At 41.2% G+C, this 25,905-nt stretch overlaps 1 protein-coding gene across 2 annotated transcripts in view; it reads left to right on the forward strand.

Annotated features, from left to right (window-relative positions):
- Positions 1 to 13,165: 13,165 nt before the first annotated feature.
- LOC107194973 (dual specificity protein phosphatase 10-like) overlaps positions 13,166 to 25,905 on the forward strand; it is an 88,623-nt gene continuing 75,883 nt past the window's right edge. The window contains exons 1-2 of one of the 2 annotated variants that reach the window (XM_015584695.1): positions 13,166 to 13,286; positions 15,271 to 15,468. In XM_015584695.1, coding sequence (XP_015440181.1) covers positions 13,166 to 13,286; positions 15,271 to 15,468 — 319 coding nt within the window. Of the gene's footprint in view, positions 13,287 to 15,270; positions 15,469 to 16,123; positions 16,136 to 25,905 lie in introns of those variants that run through there. The other variant, XM_015584696.1, reaches the window with a different exon arrangement.

The following is a 25,905-nucleotide window of genomic DNA, read 5'->3' on the forward strand; positions in this document are numbered from 1 at the left end:
GTCAGTTCAAAGTTCCTCCACGAAATCAACTGTCACGAACCTGGACTCATGTTTCTCTTAAATTTTAGTTACCAAAGCACCAAAATATTCTTGCCAATTGTGACTGGAACGATCAAGATTTCGAAACGAGGATCAAGTAACGTCACGATCAAATTGTTAAAGTTTTCTGTTAGATTTTTAGGCCCGTTCGGTCATCGACACGTCGATCGAGGAGACTAAACGCGAGATACTGCGTCATGGACATGTTTTTCCAGGTTGCAGAATCAGCACTGGTCCATCCCCGAAGACGTGTCGGCGTCGAATGAGCGCGCACGCCGTATCGACCTGTTTGGCAGCGCGGCGCCCTCTTGTTCCTTTCATCCCCCAGCGGGAAAATCCAAGAATCCGAGCACTATTCTCCGAAATTTTCTTGCATTTTCATCGTGAAGTAACTACAAATCTTCTTTATTCACTTCTGAGATGTTGTATTCTATTGGTAAGCAAAATTTTGTTACATTTTGCAAGCCTTTAAGCTTGTGGTATAAGAAATCTTTTAACACGGTGTTTAAATGATTCTGTTTATATCGTTGAAAAGTAAAAAGTTTCTAGCATGTTAATTACTGAAAAATATTTTCATCGATTCTCTAATATGGAATATGAAAAAAATAATGTTCAATAGAGAGTAAAGTATGCTCGACAAATATTAGATGCACTAATAAGTAATCCAGTATTTCTTGACGATATTAGTGTATATTTCTATAGAAGTCAAGGATTTATAATATTTAATTTATATTAACAAGTAGTTTTCGTGTACACTATACCATTGTTACTAAAGGAAAAGATTCTTTCAAGTTCAAACATTCAACCGAAAGTTGCATCAGTGTTGTTTCACCGACGTATTGACAATTTAATCTTTTTTGGGGCTCTCCTTCTTCAGTAATAAATTATACACATGACTAAATTCTAGGAAGGGATCCCCCAGTGGTGGGGATGACGCGTGGGCAGTTAACGTAGAGGCCTTGCCGCGCAGTTAAAGCGACTTTACTGTATTACCTTTCTTACACTTTTTGAAACAGTGTGTGCCATTTACTGACAGTAGAAGGTAATGCTAAATATTAAAAAATTCTCCACTAGATCGTAATAATGAACCAAAAATTTAGATTCGTTCCTGAAACAAGTGGTATATAATCTAAAGTCTAAAGGGTTTAGATCAATACTTTATTCGAACAAAGATCGATTTAATTCTCTTAGATTCATCGATCCGTGAAATGTCCTCACGATTAATTTTAAATTGTTAACCCTCAATTTTCACGATTTAAACATAGAACTCGGTTTCTTGAACTTCATGTGACAGAACTTGGCTAGTCTCCAGGCGGATCGCAACAGAGATTTCGACCGGGTTGTTCGTGTTCGAGTCGCTGTCAACTAACTGTGTCACGAAGGGTGGGGAGGGGCCTCGATTCTAGGTCGGCTTCTATGACGTGCAACGCGAATCGATATCATCTAAATACGATGCACAACCAGCTCAGAGGGGGTGAAGTCATTCTCTGGAATTATACATTGATCGAACGTGAACACGATTTCCCGTCACGGTATGAAAATAAACCGGTAACTTTCTTGAAATAAAACCCATCTGTGTGCCAGTCATACTAGACATTTTTAAATTGACAGTTCAACCCGCTGACTGCATTTCTTTGTTACACTGCGTGGCATAACTATAAAACCACCCCAAGAATTTTCAATCTTTATTTTGTTGTGATTAAAACAAAAACGAACCACTTTTTTTTCTAAGGAATGTAATCTAACCTTTTCTGGAGTAACGTTCATTGTCAGCACGATTTCAGACATGGCATACTCGGTTCGTTTTTATTTTAATCGCGATTATTATTTCTTTTCTTTGAGTCGAAGTGAAACCCTAGAATCCCATTTTATTTGTATGCCCGGGGATTATCGCGATTAAACGTCGTATTTATTAAAAATATCGGGATCAAACCACCGGTTCGTTTCGTAGAAGAATGTCCAACACCCGGAATTTCCGCTATTCGAGGGATGCGAAAGGGAGGAATAAAGGGATGTAGGGTGCTGCGCCTCTTTTCCCGATATATAAGGGGATGGAACCTCGCGTGGGGTGTGAAGAGCCTTCGGAGGCAGGTGACTGGATCGATTTCTCTATCACGGGCGCACACGTGTACCCAACACGTGTCTGTCTGTCTGTGTGCGTACGATTGCAACGGTGACGCAGCGCGCGTGTGTATGCTCCACGCTGGATCGCGTGAGGGCTTACGAAGTCTGTGGTAGTTAAGGGGATAGAAGGACGACAGGGGCTATGAATCGAAGGAGTGGGAGGGTTGAGGATGATCCGGAGGAACGACTAGGAAAGAAAATGAGGGGGTTAAATCGAGAGGGATGGAAGATCGAAGAGGATCTAATCAGAATACAGTAGAACCTCGGGTGACAAATCCATTATGATGAACGGTTTTTCGGGGGTATTTGGTGTAGGAAAATCTACATTTTCCTTATATCAGGAGGGATGGAAGTCGAAGAGAAATTTTAATCGAGGAGGGCTATCAACCATAGGTGATAGATCCATCATGGTGAACGGTTTTTCCGGGGATATTTGGTCTCGGAAAATCCAAGTTACAAAGGATGCTATACATACATAAGCATCCTACTAACGACCTGAACAATGTATCATATTACCACGTGGGCTTTGAATAAGAAAAGAAACTTAATTCTTCTAATAACTTAATACTCGGTTATGACCTTTTTTTTTTTTTTATTCACAGGCTAAAATGGAGGACAAAGGAATATCGAGGATGAGGCTGGAAGGTGGATGGAGAGGAGAGAAGGAAAAAAAACCACGAGATACCGCTCAGGCCAGGGGGAGGAATATACTGAAGCAAAAACAGAGAGGTATGGACGTCGTGATAGAGGGTAAAAGAGGGTGGAAGAGGGTGGAAACGGGAGGGAGACGAGGACGTAGCACGATGTATACATCGAAAGCCGGGTTGCCTAGGACACCACATGGACACCACGTTCGCACTGCTACGTCACGAGATACGAGGGTAGGAGGGGAGGGAGGGTGCGAAGCAACCCTCTGGCGAACGGACTTCTTAGGAAACAGTGCTCGCGGGGCAAGCCACGTTGAACGTTGTGCCGTGTACCGCACGCTCCTCGCGTCGCCGTCTTCGACACCCAACCCCCATTCGACCCTCTCACGAAGGTACGGGAAACGGAGCATCCCTTATACACCGTACGTAGTGATCGTTGCTCGACGGGTTTTGAACTATCGCGTTCAAGTGTTAACTACGAATTGATATTCGACGATTTCAGAATGGAACGAGTTCGAAATTTTTAGCACGTTTGGAGTTGATTGTTGTTTGTGATAGGTGGTTTTGAAAGTTAGAACTTTTCGGAATTATTGACGGAGATCGGTCAGGTAAATGTTTGTAGCGACTTTGAAGACGGTGGATTCTCAGGATAAATTCAGTGTCTTTGTAAATAAAATATTATGAATTTTAAGTTTGTATAGAATTGACTTCAAAAGGGGTGGTTTTGTGAATTCGAATTTAAATTCGGAATCATTGAAGAGGGTTGTTGAGGTAAAAGTCTCTGATTTCGGGAAGTAGATTCTCAGGATAAATTCAGTGTCTTTGTAAATAAAATATTATAAATTTTAAGTTTGTATAGAATTGACTTCAAAAGGGCTGGTATTATGAATTGGAATCGAAATTCGAAATTATTGAAGGGGCTGTTGAAGTAAATGTCTGTAGCGACTCCAAGGGAGTAAATTCTCAAAATAAATTCCAAAACTTTCTAAACAGGATATTCTAAATTTTTAGTTTCTTTAGAATTTAGTTAGGAACGAGTAGTTTTAGAAATTGGTGTTAGATTTGAATTTCTTAACGCCGAGGGTGGCGGAATTAAAAATCTACAACTTTGAGGACGTAAATTTTCAGGATAATTTAATTGCCTTTGTAACATCCTTTGTATACCATATCTTAAAAGAGTATAAAAACCCTTCATAACCAAGCCTTAAAATAGATCGAGAATTAATTATAATTTCAATGAGATCCAATTTCCCAAAGAACGATCTCGATCGTGCGTGAACATTAGGAAAATTATATTCCACTCCGTAGAAAGCAGAGATTCCAACGTGACAATTCCTTCCGGTCGATCGACCACCATTTTGGGTTGCACGGAAGACCGGTCGATGGGCGCGTGTTCGTTCTCGGTTGATCCCATAAATTGATTAACGCCACCGTGCCAGTTAGGTGGCTGCCGCGTTTCGGGTGAGATAATAAAAAGCAAACAGATGAATCAACCGACGGCCTCGCAAGGCCGATAGTTTAGCTTAGAGAGGGAGTGGGGTGGTAGCATCCAGGGGCTCAAAGAGGGTGGCCGTTCTGTTCCCCCACTTTTCGCAGTCTTTGTCGACGTGCATGACGGAACTGCAAGGGTCCATGTGATTTGATTATGTTGGTAATACAGTCCGTATGCCACCCCTAATTGCTGCGGTCTACCCCCCACGTGGCCGATCTCTCTTCCCGAAGGGATGACGTATAGGAATTCGATTCGACGATGTCGTAATACTTGCTGTATACAGGGTGCGGCCGAATAACAAGTACAAACAAGTATGAGGTCATTCCTTATGAAAAAAATAAGAAGAAAATATGGAATAGAATTTTTTCATTTAAGGCTTAGTTTTTGAGAAAATCGAGATTGGAAATCAGCTTGTCTGATCATTACATTCCGTTTCTACTTACTACTATGGTGAATACACGTGTTTCAGATTAATTTTCGAAGTCGATTTTCTCGAAAACTAAGCTTTAATTGAAAAACACAAAGCATATATTTCGAACTGTAGCACTAATAATTCGCTCAGTAACTGTAATTCTATTGAGCCTATTTTTCAAGTAAAAAAAAAAACAAATAGTTAATTGACGGGTTCAGATTAATCAACGTGGATAACGTCCGATTAACTTCGATACGTATACACCACATTTTCTGCATATTTGCATTATATTCAGTCGCCGAGGAGTCCGACTGGGCGAACAGTGATCGGTATCGCGACCGAAGAACTGGAACGATTTAATTATTATGTTGCCCTCGGACAAATAAACGACGATGATGTCAGAATTATTGTCGGAACCGTGACGACGGGTCGTTGCGATTAGGCGATCACGTATTCTGACGTCAGAAGTCATCGTTACTAATATTGGAGATCGAGATAACGGGCATGATTCCCTTCTGTCAATTCGACATATTTTTTTTACTAAGAAATTATGTTATTCCGTCATATGTAAGTCGATAAATTTATCCAAGGCTCCGTGACTTTTGTTTCAAAGAATTTACAAATTTAATTATTTATTTCTTTATTATATTAATTTTTTAACCAGTGTGTCAAATTCGACATCGAGGAAGGAATTATGCTGGGAAAACGAGGGATCGATGAGAGTTAATACTATTTAGATTGTGACGGTCCACGAAACTTTGTTTTTTACAAATTCTGAGTGAAATTCGAAAGTGGGAACGCTATTTATAGTCCAGCACAAGTAAGAACTTCTCCATTTTGAGCTTTCTTTAGGAAAATCTTCCTCCGAAAGTCCAAATTCCCAATTTTCACAGAGCTCATACCAAAAAACACTTAATATCTTACCAGTTTGGGTTCCTAGATTCCACCCTTAGGTGATTTATCGCCATTTTAACCAACAATAGTCCAGCACAAATAACAACTTCTCTAATTTATAGCACTCTTCAGCAAAATCTCCATCCAAACGTTCAAATTTCCAATCTTCACGAAACACACACCAAAAAATACCAAATCCCAGGAACTTGAACTCATAGAACCCACCCCCATGTGATTCGTCGCCGTTTTAACGAGGTAATCCCGGTCGTAAAAATCAGTCGTCAGCAGAAAAACGGTGTACCAGTGTCCTACGACTATAAATCCATCCGTTTAGGGGGTCTTGCTAGTTTGCACAGCCCGATTTTCGAGGGTAGAAATAAATTCCACGATTAATGGGGTTAAGGGGTTACACACCTTTGAGCTGTTAAATAAGAGGGAAAATAATAAATATTTTTTGAATATGCAGAATTATCGTTTATTAAAAATTCAACATATATGTATAATCTTATTATATATTATTTTCTTAATAATTTCTGAAAAAGCTAGGTACCTATCAACAAAAGAAAATGGCCGCCGTTTAAAAGCGTTTTACTCGAGAAGCAATTTTCAAAATCGTTACCAGAAATATTTGAAAGACTACTGAACCAATCTGGATCAAACTTACGTGTGTGTACAAACGGAGTGTCTATAATTACATCATGTTTAATCAACGATGTTACTCATTTTACGAGATCACTGGACCTGTGATCGGGAGCATTGTACGTACTTCCTACTGTGACTCTTGATTACTCATCCTCCGTAATCTCGTTACACGACTGCGGATGTTTACATGACACGCGACACACGTGAACGTACTGAACAGAGTGAAGTATTATTGATTCTTGGTTCAAACTGTTCGTTCGATGTTTAGATGAAAGCAGAGTTGGGCAGAATTTTATTCGAATAATAGACAGTGAAAAGCAGCAGTATCTAAGGGTGTCGTCCTGAGCATTAAACAGTTAATGAGATTAAATAATTGTTCGACAAATATCGATTCATTTATAAAGAAGTATTATTTTATTATAAAAATCGAAATTTCCACGTTTAAACAATTAAAAATGACGGAATACTTTTATTATCTTTTATTCGTTATTCGAAACTTTTTATTTAGGTAATGAGTTTGTCCATCTCTGGATGAAACACACTTGAAACCGTTTGTTCGCGGACCGAACGCTACTCGCAAGAACGTTTCCTCGCTCGATAAACCCGACGGGGAGGGCGGCAACTACCGTTCCGACCTCGCGGCTCGCGAACACCGGCCGCGAGTATCGATTCGTCTGGAATTATGCCCCGGCCGTCGTTCGATATCGTTGTGCAACGATAAAAATATGCGTTCTAGTCGCCGCCGTCGCCGCCGCTGTCGCGATCGTAGACGTGGAAATTACGGTAACCGGCGATGCATTCCTCGCGTTCCGATTTACTGACCGAACGAACGATCAATGGATCGACGTGGCGTATACACGAAATTTTAAGAAAGTTTGTTTTCCTAAATTACTGTGGAACTCGTAGAGGTGAGAGAAATTTTCAAATGGTTGTTCTGTTTTCTTTTTTTTTTATCCTTTGTTGTCACACAAGAATGTCCCAAGCGCTATCCTATATACAGAGTGATTCATAAATACATGTTAATACTTCAAGCGAGTAAAAAATGTCATATGAACATATGTCCAATGTTCCTTAGTTTTCGAATTATGGGTGATTAAAGAATACTAATACTATACTTCGTAGCACTTGCTCGAAAACACCAGGTATCCTTCAATTAGTCTCAAATCCATTCGATATCCTTTCTTGCAGATCGTGCACATTATTCACTTGCATTGAATGCACAATAGTTTTTAAATGGCCCGAAAAGTATAAGTCTAATGGGTTGAGAACGTGCAGTTCGAACAGTTTCTTAAATCATCCGTAACTGAGAAACTAAGATATACAGGACATATGTTCATATGACGTTTTTTTTACTTATATTAGTGTGTAAATTTACTCCCTGAAGTATTGACATACATTTATGAATTACTCTGTATACCGATTTTTATGAAAAACCAATGAGTTTTGGACAGCTTCTCGTAAAAGAACCACTGTGTGACGTGTCCATTAAAACCACCATGGTATAATGCCAAAAGTTATGGTGGAACGGGAAAGCAAAATAAAAAAAAAAGTATCGAAAACACGTTTCAAGGGAGTCAACGGTGTGTTCCGTGTTCTGTAGCTGGACATACCGCCGCGATTTCGATTTAACCGTATGTGTATGGGTTGCGGAATTAATTAGCCGCGCGCGCCGCATCGAGTCACTTTCTCGAGCGCTTAGAGACGGCCCCGTGTGTGCATGTGTGTGTGTTCTGGCAGAGCGGGAAGGGGGTTCGGTAGTGGCAGTGATCCGACAGCGGAGGCATAAAACAGCCGGAGTCCTTGCCGCAGCCTTGCGTTTTCTCCTTGAGGCTTGAATTCTATTTAAATACGACGGTGAACGCGCGCGCACGATCGAGTGTGGGGGCCGTAGAACTCTCGGCGACGTCGTTTCTAGAGGTTCTTTCTGCGTTTCCCCTTTGCTTCTGGTTTCCTGGTGGTACGTATGTATAGATCTCTTTCGCCGAACGGTTCCTTCCGTGATTACTTTCGTGACTGGACACGATTAAATCTTGATATGAGAGGGTTTCCATTAAAACGGCTGAAAGGTCGGGACCAATTAGGAAGATGGACGGAAAGGAGAAGAGTGTCCTCCGTTTGATCTTTTCGTCTTATTGGTATGATGGCTTGAGACGGGATAAGAATGTGAATTCTTTTTTTTTTTTTTATTGGGAGTTGAGGTTGTTTATGTAGTTTTTTTTTGAAGAAGTGCAAGAATTGGTGTATTTTTGCAAAGAAACGCTTGGTTGTTGATTCTTTTATTTGGGAAGGAAAGGACTGTCATCTTCTTGTCTTATTTAATAATGTAGCGACTTGACAGGATAGAAGAAAGAGGCTCAAAATGTTACTCCTTCATTATTGGGCGTTGGCGTAATTATATTTTTGAAGAATTGGACTAGTTCTTTCAATGAAACATACGGTTTTTAATCTTACTGCGCGGATAGGAGGTTCACGGCTGCAGCTCTGACCCCTGACCTTCGACTGACTCAAGCTGACCTTAAGCAAAGTTCATAGGAAGGAACACAATCCCGTTACGATATATTGCGGTCCTCCTGAAACAACGCACTGACATTTATTCGCTATAAACGTAAATTTAATGCCTCCGAAGAAGTATACAGTGAAAATGAAGAGCCTTCGTGTTACGGTCCACTATAAATGAGGGTGGATTTATGTATCATCCATTTTGTATTCACAAATTTCAGTACGAATAATTACGACTAGTGATGGTGATACAAATCAGTGTTATCGATATTTGGTATCGGGGAATAAAATATCAATATTATCGGTATCGATACTTGCAATTAAATTGGATGTAATAAAATCGAAAAATGAAGATTAATCATTCAAAATAAATCATGAAGATGAATCATCAAATCGCAAGCTTTATGGGAATCCCACGATTAGTCAATTCTCCTTACGACTTGTTACGTTACGGCAAATATACCGATTGTATCGGAATTTCGATATTTATAGGTTAAGTATCGATACTGAAATATGTCGTCGTATTAAATATCAATAGAAAATATCGATATTTGAATTGAAAAGTGTCGATATTCGAAATATCGATACTATATCGCCCATCACTAGTTACGACTCACAACAATCTTACCACTTTACTAAATTATGTAAATTCACTATTAATCTTATGGTACAACTACATCGAAACATTCGTTGCGCCAAGATGCCAAAAGAGTGATCAGTTTCTCGAGGATCAACCGGATCTCCGGTGACTCACAGTTGTTTAACAACAATCGGGTATAGGTTTACAAGAACCCCGTGCTGTTGATGCACCAGAAAATTCGGACAAAGAGACCACGGTACGTACGTAGATATAATTCTGGCTCGCCTTGGCGCCGAGCCCGCGCGAAGTTCCTGTTCCCTCTTCAAGGCCCTCCGGTCCGCGACCGCGTTCGCCGACATCCGACAATGAGTCAAAGAAGAAGTCAACGGCTGCTGCCCCTGCTCTGATGTCCCTCGTGTTTTTCCGTGGTCTGTTGTTCCACCCGCGAAATTATATTCGTGATCATCGGTGGACTCTCACGGCCGTGTCGGGGGGACACTCGACCATCGGATGATTAAGTGCTCGTTCGTTTCTTCAGGGTAAAATTGAATGGGATGGGCCCTGAAGAAATGAAGTTTTGCTTCTTACGTAGTATGTGTCAGGTTTATAAAAAAATATTGTATAAGTATACGGGAGTCGCAGTAAGGGTTTAAGAAAATTATGTCCGCAGTTTGACCACCGTGGTTAATTATTTATTTATAATTAAAAATCATTCGTATTGCAAAAATGATTTATCGTCCTGAAACCTGTCGAGGTAGAATTGTTTATGATTTTACTAATGTTAAACGAAAGGCGCCAATTTGATTTTTCCTAATCGTAGACGAATTTGAATTTTTCTTCCACTGGCGCCACCTGGTGGAGAATTTACGAAGCTCTGGCGTTTGAGTACCGGCAATTGACAGTAAGCGGCACGTTACTTCTAAAACGGCGACGAAAACTAAGATTTGGTTGATTGTTGAAAGTATTACGAAGTTGTTGTCAAATTATTCATCGCTGAGATGATTCGCCTGTAGTTAAAGGTTAAAAAGTTTGTATGGGGTGACCAACGTACATCAACAAAGCATATTCCAGGACGTTCGAGAATGGATCGCGAGAACAACGTGAGTAGGGGTTATAATGGACCATTGTTAGTACGGTCGTCTGTTTCTTTCGAGGGTTAAAACTGATTAATTTTAATCGATGTGGACTTCGAAAAAGGAAGAAATTGCATTGATTGATGATTGTCTCTTTATAAGCTCGTCATTTTACTGCGACCTTGTAACGAGGCAACAAGAATGTAGCCGCTATTATCAGAGATCGGGCAACTACATTATCTAGATTCTAGATAAACTATTTCGAGTAACGAATAAAAGATGAAAAAGTAGTTCATCTTTCTCAATCGTTTAAACGTGGAAATTCCAATGTTTATAATATAATAGTACTTCTTGAATGAGTCTGGGTTAGGTTAGAGAGAGGATTAGGTAGAGTCGACATTTGGCAAGCAATTATTTAAATCTCATTAACTGTTTAAAGCTCAGAATGATGCCTTCAGATACTGCAGCTTTTCACCATTTGTTGTTCGAATGAAATCTTACCCAACTCTAGCTATAAATCAAATCATTCGTGTTTTGTATAGTTTCGTAAATTCCAGCTAAAATTGGCTTTCCTTTATTCGACACATTATCACCGAGATAATGAATTTTGGTAGCTCGTCGAGTGCTCTCACCCTGTTCCAATCGTCTCTGTAATCGCGTCTGTCCATTACTCACCGTTTCCACGTGTTCGAAACGTTGAAGTGTTACGGCGTTATCTACTCGTCGCCGATCTCGCTTTCTAATAATCAGTTCGTGACAAGTTATTACCGTGGATAAATCAAACCGTATCACTGTCAGTGTTTACGGCCACTGACAGGTAGAAATAATGAATAACAGACACGTTGGCCGATTGATATTCAATATTACGGGTATATACCTATTCAATTTCTAATACCAGTTACCTTTAAACCATCAACTCCCGTATAAACAAGACGTTATACTATCCCCCACCAACAACATTTCGTCTACCATGAGATCAGGAGAATTCTTCGACTATAACATTGGGCAATATCATCAGCCTATGAATTTTACTATCTGTCAGGTGTACCAGATGGGGGAAGTGGGGAGGGTACAAAATTAATCTTAAGGTGAATTTCATAATACTACTTTAAATAGATTTTAGATTTATTTTTACATACAAAATATTAGGTGATATAATATTTTTCTCCTCTCGGGGAGGGAGCAAAATCTAATTTTGTCCCCTCTAGGGTATGGCAAAGACCACTTTTTCTCTTGGGGAGGTGAACTCCTCCCCTAGCAACGTCCATGTGTACCAATAAGTAATTCACTATAGTTCCAATATACTGGCGATACATTTTAGATTCAAATGAATATCTTTCCAATCCTCTATTCGGTCAACATGGCGAAGGACAATGGGAACAAATAACGAATATTGTTCAAAGAGGTTAGGTATCTGAATTATTTTGCAACGAATATAGAATTACACTTAATTGGTACACCTGAAAGACCAATAACGAAACCAACGAATGACAACTGTTTGTTTTTCTTAAATTTCCTCGTTCGACCACGTGGTCCATTCCAGCTGGCCAGGAAGAGAGCTACCTGATCAGGGTTAATCCGTCGAATATGGTGATCCCTGGGCAAGGATCGGTCGAGATCGTTAACAGAAGGACCTAGTTGTGATTTAAAGTTGCTTTACTTCCTCGACCTTCGTGTCCCAGCTTCCGAGTCCGTGATTCAGTTTGAGGAACCGGGGCTAGGACACGTGGTTTCGTCCACCAGGATGACAGATCGTTGAATAACAAGGATTTCCTCTTCGTTTCAGATCCCTTCGCCGAGATTTCAATATTGCCTTCCCCTCCCTCGAAGTCTTCTCGAACACTGGATATGGAGAAGCATATCCGCGGTTCCTACAGCCGAACGATGACTGAGGATACCGACTGAGGATCGAGTGGGAGATCGACCATGCCTCGAGGACGTCTGGTCTCGACCTCCTGGTACGTGGTCACCGTCGTGATTTTTCTTCGTGATCGAGATTAAGGAACTCGTTCAAGGATTCCCTGGAGTCCTCGTGTGTGTGTCGATGGATCGTTTGACATGGATTAGGTGGCATGTGTCCTTGTACGCTGTGTGTTGGGTCTTTGTATATTACGATTTCATTCATTGTAAAATCCTGTACAATCGTCGCGAGAATCAATTCTGTAACCATTCTGGAACTGATATAGAACCTAAAAAATAACGATTATAAAATTCATATGGGACCTGATATAAGAACCGCAACTAAAACTGATAGGGTCTAAAATTTCGGTTCCTCATAACAGGTACAATAAATCTTCCATTAACGCTCGGAACCGTTTTTGAGCAGTTATCACAGAGGGACACGATTTCTGTACTTTGTAAATTGACACAATCCATGAATTGTATTTCGAACCGTAACCTCCAGTGTAGACCCCTCAGTGGGGATCAAGCAGAAGCATTTAACGTAGAGATCCTTTCGCGCAGTTATCGCGAATTTACTGTAGCCCTGTAGTACAAGCCACTCTATACATGCGTCGGGGTCTCCGCAAGCCTGAAACGGAACAGCTTCTCACGTTCCGCCTTTTACAGATTCCCAATCAGCAGACTCGAGACCGACCTGGGGCCACACGTATCGAGACGCGGTTCCGTCTGGATAATAGCGGCGAGAAGGTCCTGCCGTGATTTAACGCGGAGGTATGACAGCGCGACCTCCGAAACCGACTTCCCGGTACGTGAGTCAGGATCGCAGGAATCGGCGCAGCAGCCATCGCCGCCATCGCGAGGATGAGCGCTAAGATATCCCTGGCCGGGGCGAGCACGGCCCAGTCAGCGGTGAACCATCGTGGTAAACCATCGTCGGGGCTGTTGCTCGCCGGTACTGCTGTGAAGAGGCCGTCGTCGATGAGTAAGTCCAGAGAGAATACATTACCCGACCACGTGGACCAAGCAGGTGTGTCGTTGAGCCGTGACGGTTTAAGTTACTAGAACCGATACGTGTCGCGGTGGACGTTTTTTTCGAGTGTATCCTTGGTGTTGTTTCGTTAGTCTTTGAGTTTGGCAGAGGAAGGTGATTAGGTTCGTGAATCAGAGTTGTACAAAACTGGCAGTGAACCTGATAACTCAGAATGTATTTTTATCCAATTAGGTTTCTCCTTTGTCTGCCTGAAAATTGTAATTACGTTTACTGGGCAACAAGTCACTTCCGATCACTGTTATTTATTTTCAATTGGGTCCCAATGTGTTTGCGATATTTCGTCAAAATCCCATTTTCTTCATAAGATACCTTACAGACGTCAGAATCATCTATTGCTGGAAATGTGTACTGTAAATACTAGTCCCTGTAAATATGTTCGTTGTAGTGTATTCTACACTATGAAATCCACTATTTAGATGACACGGTATACTAATAATTCTGAAGTCATCAAAGACACCAAGCATGATGTCGAAATCTAGGAAACGGAGCAGTATTACAAAGAATCGTGTATATCTGTGTGTGTGCCCGCGCGCAAGCGTGGAACGACTCGTAAGAATCGCTGATCGATGTTGAATAGTAGAGCGATGAATAATCGATCGAAACGACGCTCCACGTGATTAACCCATTGTTCTTCGATTACACACCAGTAGAAATTCACCTCGTGCAACCAAGTTAGGAATACCTTCCGCCCGTCTCGCTGTTTTAATTCGAGCGTCCGCTTTACGCAGCAGAGACGATGCAACCTCGACGCTGTTCCAATTTTTTTTTTCTTTTCCACCGCCCCCGATCCAGTCTCGAGGTCGCTCCCGGGCCGAAAATATGTACCTACCGGCCGCGGGGAAAGCTCTCGCTTTCGTTTCCATTCAACGAAATTCTGCTCGATCATCGAGAACACGCGCACAGAGTTGCTGAGTCCGCGACGGAAGTACGTTAGGCCATATCACGTTCTTTCTTCGTGATGCGACAAAAGTTGGCGACACTTGGCAGGTCCGAAATTAAACCGCCGTGATTGGCGGAGACGGAGAGCAGAGAAGCGGAATGTAAAAGTGCAGCGATGTAAATAGACGATTACTTTGCCTTGTCAGTGGTAGAACATCCGTGATAGGGACTAGAGGAAGTATACATTCAGGTTCGATTTAATGTTAAAATTACCATTCAGAACCTGTAGTATACCTACCAGCAATAGAATTATAGTTACTCTTGTTAAGAGGCTGAAACGGTACATTGTATACAGCCATGCGTCCTCTGATATCGATAGGACCAGCTTATCAAGGATCTAATCACTTGGATAAAAGGACGCTACCCACTACCACGATTACACATACATATATTACTTTCCACCGATTAGGGGGTAGGTCAGGTAAACTCTGCGGTAACGACTTAGCAAGATCTCTGTCCTGGCTCGTCACTTCCAAAACATTCAGAACTGTTGCAAAAAAAGAAGCAATTTCGAAAGGGAATTCTTTCCAACAATGGCCAGTATCCAGGTATCGCTCTCCTTCCGCCCATGGGTGCCATCTGTTGACCGCTAGACCCAAACTTCCGTTTATAGCCCGCGGTCGAGTCTACTAACCTCACTGTACCATGACCCTCGAGTATTGTCCAACGAACCCTAAAAACAGATCGATGGCAGTTTACAAACAGACTTCGCCTCAAGGTGTCAACCTTTCCTTCCAAGAGTGTATACACAGTCTCTCGGGAACAATGGAGACCGTGGGTCAGATATGGGTCAGGCTGCGAACGGTTGCCCGTTGGTCAATCTACCTGCGTATCGTGTCGCGGGAAAATTTTGCAATTCGCTGTGCTGGCTAATGACACGCGACACCTCACGTCACGGCTTAATGACACACCATAGATACATACCATCGCGTCGCGTCACGAGATTACACGCGTCAACGGAGGATGCGTTCGTTAGCCGTAGAGGTGATTGGCACCGAGGAGAGAGCCGTCAAACGAGCCGCCGTCCCAGAACTGGAAGCATCGTCGGACACGACACGACCGAGCACGTTGATAGACCGAGACAGCAACAACAGCAGCACCATGCCAGCCTTGACGCGCATCTGCGCCACTGCCACTCTGCCGAGGATCAAGAGATTCAAATTCACCACGATCGGTGAGTCTTATTCTCTCTACGTTATCTCTGCCTCCCCGTATCTGGAATCCTCGCGTGAGACGCATCTCGTTCCCGACGTTTGCTCAACGATTAACTGCGCTGTGTGTGTATATGTGTTTGCATGCGGAATGCCCTTATTCGTGCGGATAACGATTGTTATCTAGAAAGAAGAGTTTTACAAAGGACAAACTGATTCTGCGTGGAAAAATAGACAGAGGACGTGAGATAACATTTTCACGTTCGAAGCCTCGTTAGCGAGGTTATGGAACCTTTGCATACAGTCGATCACGCTGCTCTGATGTATTAAGGCGAATTTCCTAGGGAATTACGCTTCGTTCTACGTTTCTCGTGTATTTTCGGTCGTGGAATGTAATACATCGTGGTTTATTTTTAAAATCGGTTACATGGAATCGACGATGCGGAGAATCGTCACGCGACCCCCCCCCCTCTCTCCGTTAAAGCAAGGCCTTTGGCGTTCGATCGCAGACGTGACGTCACACGAAATTGCACTCCACGATTCATGAGAATCCAACGATGACCGGTCAGGTTGCTAGTCATAGATTACACCGGGTGGCGAAGTCGCCGGATAATATCAGTTTATATCCGTCACATATATTCGAGGAACCCCACTGACGAATCATCGATTTGGCGATTGCTTGTTTTGCGGGTAAATATTTATATTATTCACACCCGCGCGGAACGACACCGTTTCTCATTGTAAATATTTTGCAACCACGCGTGTCTGTCGTCACGTTACGTCGCTGGCTGATTTCCTTGACGCGAGACCACCGACGACGTATCGTATCGGTCGAGAGCGTCGCGATAACGAATTCGTGGCGAGCGGACCGTGTCGGTAACCTTTCGAGCCATCGAATGATATCGATTTGTTCGAATCTCGTTCGTAGAAAATTGCTTTGACCAGTTTATCCTATACTTAACTATATACTGTTAGTTAAAACTAGATATTAACGAAAAGAGTGTTTAAGTGAATATGTTTACAGTATCGACTACTCAGGATTAGTACTGACTGGAATCACGGGTAAGAGTTGCAAATGTTTCTTCAACGTCAGATAGATTTCCATTCTTGTCTTTTCGTCTGTTTATCTATTGTTATTAGATTGTCATTAGTTTCCTTTAGATACAACTAGCTCTAGATTTCAACGGTAAGAATGTTTCGATAACACTTATTTAACCTAGTCAGACGAAGTATTGACTACAAGATTTTTAGGTTATACCCAGATTGCACATGACGTCTTGAAGACGCCTATTTTACGGCTGTTTTAGGTTTAAGGCGTCTTTAAACCGTCTTCAAGGCGTCATGTGCTATCTGGATACCGGTACTGTCAAACACATTTCGTCATTTCTCGAATGAACTATTTAGTATTGCCGAAAATCCGTAAGGTACGTTTTCACGTGACAGTAAATCATAACTTTTACAGTCACGAGACTAAATGTTGTAACTTTTCTCGTCATGAAAACTAGATGTCGAGTTCTCGTGACGTTCATTTCCATTGTCGTACAGTGTCACGACAACAAAAACCACGAGTTTTACTGTCCACGTGAAAACTTACCTTCACAGGGGGAACCAGTTTCGCCCAGTTAGATCGAGTATCGACGAATTTCGAGAAGCGTGAACAGATATCGGACGCTGATCGCGGGGATCGTAGCTAGAACTCGGACGCGGCTCGAATACGTAATTACCGCGGAAATACAACGTCGTGCGAGGCCCGGTCGAGACGGCATAAATATAAATAACCGCGGTCCGAGCGCGTTGGGCAAGCGTAGCCGAGCCGACCGGCACACGACACGCCGGAATCGACATCGCCCAGACCCGAGAACCACTTTCTAGCGTACATTCCGGCGCCGCCTTTCGTATATACCGATCACTGTCGCTTTCTGGCACGGCATAAAAACGCCTCGGGGCCTGTAGTGGCGGTGTGGCAGGGGGGAGGGGAAATAAAACAAAAAATCAGATCGCGACGTCGAGACTTCGCGGATCGTTCGAAAACGTTTTCCAGAGCTCTCTGGTCCGTGGCGCCGGTTGACGTGTCCGCGATGAAGCAATCCACTTCGAATCTGCTGCCGATGAAGAATCGCGTGATTCCAGTTGCTGCAATCTCTTGCAATCGACTCGGAATCGCCGATTGCATGGGATTCCGAGCTTGCTGATAATAGACGTGGTTTCTTCTCTTTAGGGGGTTCGTAGATTTTATACGGGGGTAGGAATCGATTGAAATTTTTGCACTTCAGAATACTTTGGTTTTTTCTTAGGATATGTATTAGTACCGCAGTGTGACCGTGCACACTGCTCGGAATAATTAGAGGATCGTATATTACAACCGCTATGACCTTCTATAGGCGTACAAATGTTTGATAAAAATTGTATTCTTTTTTATAAAAACGAAACTAGGTATTAACATCGAATGGGAGTAATGATATTTTATCAAACCTATAGCATTTTTTCCGTTTCCTTCGGTTGATTAACAAAAATATTTATTCTATAGACATTTTACTTTTGTCTTTAATCCTCCGATACCGAACGTGGGTCACTCGGGACCCGGACTTTAAGCCTACGCTACAATACTGACTAAAACGTGTTCAATCGTTTGTGAAATAATTCGAATTTTCGGTATGGGTCAGAAATGACCCAGCTCCGCCTTCCACATGTCCGTCTTTCTAGAGTTAACATGCAATATTTTAATGAAGTATGTACATCATAAAAGACACTCACCTTCGCAACGGCTCGAGAATAAACGACCTAACCTGAAATTGTTCTTTACCGAACCAGCTCCAAGACCCCAGGGTCAGACATTTGACTTTCAATGTCCCTCCGATGGCACGTTTCGCAGACGAAGCAGCCAACGGTCGATTCATCGCGCCGTGATTTCGCTTCTCTGTGCCGCGACGGATACCCCGTTTATCTGTACCCTCGATGACGTCAGGTTGCGATAGCACCGAAGACGTGTGTTTACACGCGGAACGCGGCCTGTGTACCGTGCGTTATCAATATACATATAGCAGCAAGTGTTACGGAGCTACTTACAAGCCTTGAAGCATTTGCGCGCGCGCGAACGTTTGCTGTGTGCACGGCGACAAATAACAGAATCGAGGCTGTCGGCAAAATCGAGAAAATCGAGATTGAATCTTTGCAAATAATGTCTCGTGACGTTAGTGGAATCTAGAGCAAACGGAAGGTTATAAAAACATCATTTCTGACGTTCTGTGCAGGATTTCATCGATAGTCGATGATTTACGGTTAAGAATTATCCGTCGATCATTCTCTGGGCTGACGTTGATTTCCACGTTTATATAGGGTGATACAAAAATAAAGGGTTTGTAACTTTCGGGGTAGATAGTACTCGTTGAATAATAAAAATGAAGTCCTGAGAACATATTTTAATGGAATTAATATTTTCGAAGTTATAAACAATTTTTTGTTTCGGTTAAGGCTAGTCACTTCCTTGTTTCGGGAGCGTATTGTACTGTATGAAAACAACAGATTACCTTATCGTTTTTTTCTTTTCCTGTGTTACATCCAACTTCCTTCCGGAACTTTGCATAATCCTTTTCGAAGCTGGAATCATACTTTATTTAGAGTATTTATTGTTAGCCACGGCAACATTGGGGAATCATGATTTCCTAGAAGAAAACTCTTCTGCAGGGTAGAGTTGACTTCCTAGAAGGACCTCTCTCCTGCAGAGTTTTTCATGACCTTATATGGAACTGGAGCATCAGCCCCACCACTTTTCCATTCTAGTTTTTGGATATATATAAGGCTGCAAGAGAATTTGAACAAGATCGGATACGAGTCCCCTTCGCGCAGTCACTTAAACTGCACAAGTATTTAGTTTCCTGTTCCACGACTAACAACAATTCGAACAACCGATCCTGGGCTATAATAAAAGTCGGAATCCTCTTTAGCCTTCGTCTCGTAACACCTGGTTAGAGAAGATTTCATACAGTTTTTATTAGTTTGTTAAAATAATTTTCTTCATTGTTTCCACACGGTTTAAAGGAAACAAAAAAGTGTTTATAACTTTGAAAATATTAATTTTTCGACCTATGTCTATCGAGACTTTTTTTTAACGTTTCGCGAGTACATACTATCTATTCCAGATGTTACGAACCCTGTTTTTGTATCACCTTATATAATCCGTACAAAAAATTAATTTAGTCGGAGAAGGATACTATAGTAGTAGAAATTGATACAGTTAGTAAACAAAGGAAAATAATCTCATACGTGAAGTCAGTGACGATTGTAATACACCACCTAAAAATGCTGTACGCGCGCGATGACTTTGAAATTAGAAGGGGATCTAGAGAGCAATAACATCGTTGTCATCGCGATAATTGTTGGCAAGGTGACGTGTTCTGGAACCGGAATATCAGCAAGATCAAATCTTGAAGAGTAAACAGGCAGGTTGAGGAACAGTTAACATTAAAATCTGTCTAAATCCGACACTGACGATTCTGATGAACAAAAAACTATGCCCAGTACCTGTTGTCTATTTTTAATCGTTTACTAAAAGCAATTCTTACATTCTCCTTCGAATACTCGATTCCTTACGATATTTACATTCTAATCAACCAGAATCCAATACTGTCCGCCAATCGTCGACGTTACCTATCTAACTCAACGATCCTAGAATATCGTCCAGTCATCCAAAATCTACAATTTGCTTCGATCTTTGATGTTGCCAACTTAACAATCCCAGAATCCTCTCGAAACAATTAATCAATTTTCAAGCTCCAATCAGTTTCAGATACCTCGTTCTTATCTTTATGTTCCCGATTTCGTTGTGTGTGGTAACGACTATGTACACATCGAAATATGTATGTTTGAACAGAAAATTAATCGACAGCGTTCGACGACGCCCCTGTATCCGCCATTACTGCAGATTTTTATGATCGGTGATTGGGCGCAAGTGATGCCGATTGCAGCGTTACCAGAAGTAGACAAAAAATGGCTGCGTAGGGATGAAACGACGTGGTAGCGAGTAGTAAAAGGGGTATATTATGTGTTAAGCACTTAAATCGTGACTTTTAAGGTACGTTTACACGTGACTGTGAATCGTGACTTTTACAGTCATGACATTAAATATTACGACTTTTAAGGTAGAAACGCATTAAGATCACGGTCACGTGAAATCACACGTTCTTACCTGTATTTCACGTGGCATTCGTAGAGTGTGAGTGGTTATATTTCCATTGCTTGAAATTTATTGGAAACACATTATAATCACGTCACGCTGTTCACAATTACGTATTATGTAAATATATATGCAACGTGATGGCATGTGATTTCACGTGACACGATGCTAATGTGTTTCTACCTTTACTGTCCACGTGGAAACGTACCTTTAGTATTAGCATGATGTGCCGAAAAGTCGTATTATGTAGCGTATATACAGCTCTGTATGACGTCATTTTGTCCCTACGTGGTAGGGAATTCTGGCAACGGCTGACTGGCCGGGTGCATTGGAAAATGTCAATTGAGACAGTTCTAACCAGGCAACAGTAAACCTTCCGGCGTGCACACAGAAGCATGTTTATCGCCTCGTTCGACCCGAGTATGATGCTTCTGTGTATGATGTCAGACTCTATCTTTGGCCGTGCTCGAGCGCGCGCGCGCGCGCAGCATACAGACACAAAGAAACGCGGAAATCTTCTTCGGGCGAAATTCGACGGGGCGACAGAATTTTTTCGTTTCAATTATCGACGCGTTAATCGGTTAATTTTTCACTTATCTCCGAGCCAAGAAATCGCTGCGCGCGTGTGTTTCGTACCGTCAGCGACCGGCGGCTTATATTGGAATTTTGTAACCGTTCCGCATAAAAATGAGATAAGCGAAACCGATACAGCGTTAAATTCGAATACGCGAATGTTTGTTGAATTAACTGTTAAAAATGGAAATGGGATATTTTGTTTCGTGGTGGGGAAGTTCGGTATATATTGTTGCCTGACGCGGTTCTTGAACAGAACAGTTTCTTGTGGAAAAAGTATGCTACCGTGTTGAATTCGATGAGTGTTTGTCGAATTTAATATAAGAAAAAAAGTAGAATCTTCTGGTGAACAAAAATTCGTACCGTCACTGACGCAGTTCGACAAAAACTTCAATCATTCCACATGAAGGAATACCGTCACTGACGCGGCTTGGACGAAATTTTAACCGTTTTTCTTGGAAACGTCCATAAACTTCTGCCACCTTGAATTCTATACCTCGATGTATGTCAGATTTAATGTAAAAACCGAAACGGAATTTGTTTATATACAAATTTAATACCTTCACCGCCGCGTCAGCAGTTTTTTTCCCGGTAGTAAAATTCATAAAATGATACCGTATTGCATTCTATACATCAATATTTGTCGGATATAATTTAGGACCGGGAATTTGTTTATTAAAAAACAAACGGATTGTAAAGTTGCAAGATGGAGAACACCAGTGGTTCCTTAGTGTAAATAAAGTAGCCAATTTGACCGACGTGACTTTCGTTTGTCCGTTAATGACATCACTGACGCACCGGTTAAATTGTATTTCCTGGTTTCGGAGCGTCGAGCAAACAGTGGAAATTAGCCACGTGAATTGGACACGGTTTATACAATTGTTGTCCAGAAGAGACGTTCGTTACCGAGAATCCATCGCGACGCTATAGGAAATTGATCGATAGCAAATACGTGGAATTGCATCACGCGTGTTTACTTTCGGTTCATCTAGCCGCTGTTTACGGAAATCGAACTTCCTCTTACTGACTTGTGTTGTAGTTTCTATTATTTGTTTATTGCGTTGATCAATGAATTGCACAATGACTCATGAAATCATGCAATGAGTTTGCTAGAATTTCAATCGTTCGGATTCAACTCGTAGCTACATCTTTCGTCATCATTCACTTTCTAGAATAATTGAGGAATTTCTCGAATAGTAAAATAATTGTTAATTGTATAACATAAAAAAATAAACGAGGGAAAGACTAGACAATTATAAATACGAAAGAAAAGATAATTTCCAACTGTATTTGAATTCATAACGTTACTACCAATTTATTCAGATATCGATCGTTTTTTAGCAATGATATTGCTAATACTTGTTCAGCCAATTATCATCATCGTTTCTTCTAACTTACGTCACAACTGTACTCTTCTCCATTCTCCCCTATCTTGAAATTAAATGAAACTACCACTGTCAATAGAATAATCAGTAAAATCACTGTCCTATTTTCCCCTGTATCCAATCATCACAGACATACCAGAATATTTACAGCTTACCTAACTCCTGATTAATTTGAAATTAAATAATATTTGACCCCTGATAACTTCTGACACCTTGATAAATTCTGACCACCGATCACAAAATTGTCGATCACCATCACATTCGATCGAAGTCAAGTATTTTTCGTCACGTCCTCGTGTCGTTTCTTTTCTATTTTTTTTTTTTCTTCTCTTTTTCTCCATAGGAAAACAGAACAGTCTACAGCGCGGCTTTGATATTCAGAATCGGTAATGCGCCTTTGCGTTCCCGTGTCCGAGCACCACCGTGAGATCGATAAATCGTGTTTCCACGGTGTCACCGTGTGTAGATTCATATTTATTTAATGAGCGGGACCGAAATAGACGGTAACATTAGGCAAGCCTGGAATCTAGATCGACGATATACATAACAGAGCGATTCACGATTTCGATATACACTCGTACCATACGGATCTTCTTCGATCTGTTTTCGTTTTCTTTTTTTTTTTTTTTCACTTCCTTTCCAGGTATTATTTCTTTCTTTTTTTTCGTTCCTCGACTGCGTTCACGACCGAGGAATTTACCGTATAAACACACATACACCGATACGCGGCAATCTTATCTGACCGGGGCCGAGGATTAATCCAGAATCTATGAGTGCATCGATTAAACACGATAAAAACCAAGAGCTCATTGATCGATAGCTCCTTGACAGAAGATAATGAAAAGCAAACGGTGAGCGAACTCACCGCGGAACAATGTACAGAGTGATACAAAAAAAGGATTTCATGTTTTCTAGAGTAAATACAGCAAATCATCGATCAGTGTTCGGAGGCTCCTCGGCACTGAGTGGTCAAATGTTATCTGGGGAAGGGGTCCACCGTGGAGCCAGTCTAGCGCCCAGTGGTGGGGATGACGTTTCAAACTCAGTGCCCAGGAGCCTTCGAATACTCATCGATGATTTACTGTACTTAGCAGTAATTATACCGAGATGTTACACTTGACTTTTTCTTAAATTAGGTATACAAAATTGTTACTAAATTATAAGTATCTAATGTTCGTATACGTGATATTATTATAAACGTAACTCAAAATAATCTTCATTATAAATGTTATCTAAAATAATGATTTTTCGCAATTTGTGACTTAGTATTTTATCTAGGGAATAACGAGTGACATTCAGTACTGCGTTAAAAAATACTCTAGTAGAGGATGGTCCACATAGAAACAGAGTTACATAAGAAAGTGTGCCTCCTGATACCATTTAACTGTTGTCTGAAACATTTTTTAATATCGTCAATAATTTCGAAGATACTGGGTCGATTTAAATGGGACGCCCTGTAGTAAGAGAAAATTAGTTTTCTTAACCGTTGCTGCATTTCTGTATAAATAATAAATATAGAAATTATTTTCTACTTTTTAGCGTATTTCGAAGTCGGTTCGCATTTTTGGAAATAAATTTTTTCTTGTCGGAAAATTCGAAACCGATTAGAAAATAGTACGATTTCGATCGGTTGTTCGCTCGGAAAAATTTTGTTCGATCGAAAAAATTTTGCTCGATCGAAGGATAGCTAGTTTTTCCATCTGTACTCGTTTTGTACTTTCGGTGCCGTACTTCCGTTGGTTTTTACTGGAAAGACAGTTTTCGACGAATCGGCCGCGCGAATTTTCGCGCAGACGTAAACTGTTTTTTCAGGTGAACACAGCGAGAGGCGGCCAGTGATTCCGTCGGTAACTTTCTTTGCTTATTTACGCCTATTTTAGCTCACCCACCCCGCCGTTCAATTTCTCCGTTCGCGTTGCGTCACGGTACGTATAATAATGGAGGAAACGCCGGAGAAATCTGTGATGTGTCCCACAAAAGATCGGAGTTTGATCTTCGTAAAAATAGACGCTTCTTCCTTTATTTTTTCGTTACATTTTTTGTTGTTCTTAGGAATATCGGCGATACGGTTACCGAACCACGTAAGAATCTTCGAGATGTAATGATGTTTCGTAAGATTTCGTTCTGTTTTTAGCAAAGAAATATTATTCGTGGACCGAAATCGAAGTGTACGATATGTCCCATAAAAGATTGGATGTTGATCTTTGAAAAATACACCGTTCTTTATTTTTCATTCCATATTTGAAAAATAGTGACTATATTGTTAGTATACCACGTAAGAATGTTTGAAATCTGATGGAATATAAAATAGAATGTTTCATAAGATTTCGTTTGATTTTTGACATAGATAAATCATTCAGGAACCGAAAATTATAACATAGAATTTTAGTTTCTCGAACTTTTCGTTGTACGATGTCTGTTTAAGATTCGTAAACAAAGAGTGAGAATCATGTTTATCTTCAGCCGTTTGATGAACAGGTGCTAAAAATTGCTGACAGACGGTGTAAATCACGAAAGAATACTCCTGGATGACTCATGTCTACAAGATATTATACGTTTTAATCCGCGTTTGTTAATAATAATTATTATTGGGTAGTCTGCCATTCTTCTTTTTGTCTTATTCTATTGTTCAACTTTTGCTTCACCGAGGATGAGTCATCTCAAAACCTCCGACCTACACTTCCAGCTGCCATATTCCCTTATCACTTTATCTCACACGCTTCGCGGTAATAAAACACGATTAATACAGTCATTCCCGTTTACAACAATCGTAAAGAAAGATCACGAGTACCAAATTACCGAGGATTAATTTGTCGAAACATCCAGATGATTGCCAACAAGCGTGCAACAATCCAGGTTAACATCCTTATGACGAACAAATTTGATACTTTCGTCGATCGATACCTGTCTTTTTATTTAAAATAAAATATTAATATTGAATTGAACAGAATTGATCAAATGCTAGAAGGTTTGGAAAATTCGTGGTCGATCCTCCCGAAAAAAGAAAAGAAGCAAGGGATAGTCCGTTGTCGTTCGTTGTCGTGACTCTCTATGTGTGTATGTATATTCGAGCGCGTTCTCATGAACGTGTGTGCTGAACGATGACTCATTGGCTGGCTCTCGGTCACGTGTATGTGCCTCCACGTATACGTGACTGCATTTGTTTTTGTATGGATATTGATGCACACACACACACAATTTTACAGTGCCGTACGACATCGAGAGCGTCGACTATAACCGCATAAGGCACGATTTTTTCATTACACCCCTTAAACCGAAAACCATATATCCAGGGGTGTTTTGTCGATGAAAACCCAGACGAGGTGTGC

The sequence above is a fragment of the Dufourea novaeangliae genome, unplaced genomic scaffold (assembly GCF_001272555.1).
Source record: "Dufourea novaeangliae isolate 0120121106 unplaced genomic scaffold, ASM127255v1 scaffold8, whole genome shotgun sequence".
NCBI classification, from domain to species: domain Eukaryota; kingdom Metazoa; phylum Arthropoda; class Insecta; order Hymenoptera; family Halictidae; genus Dufourea; species Dufourea novaeangliae.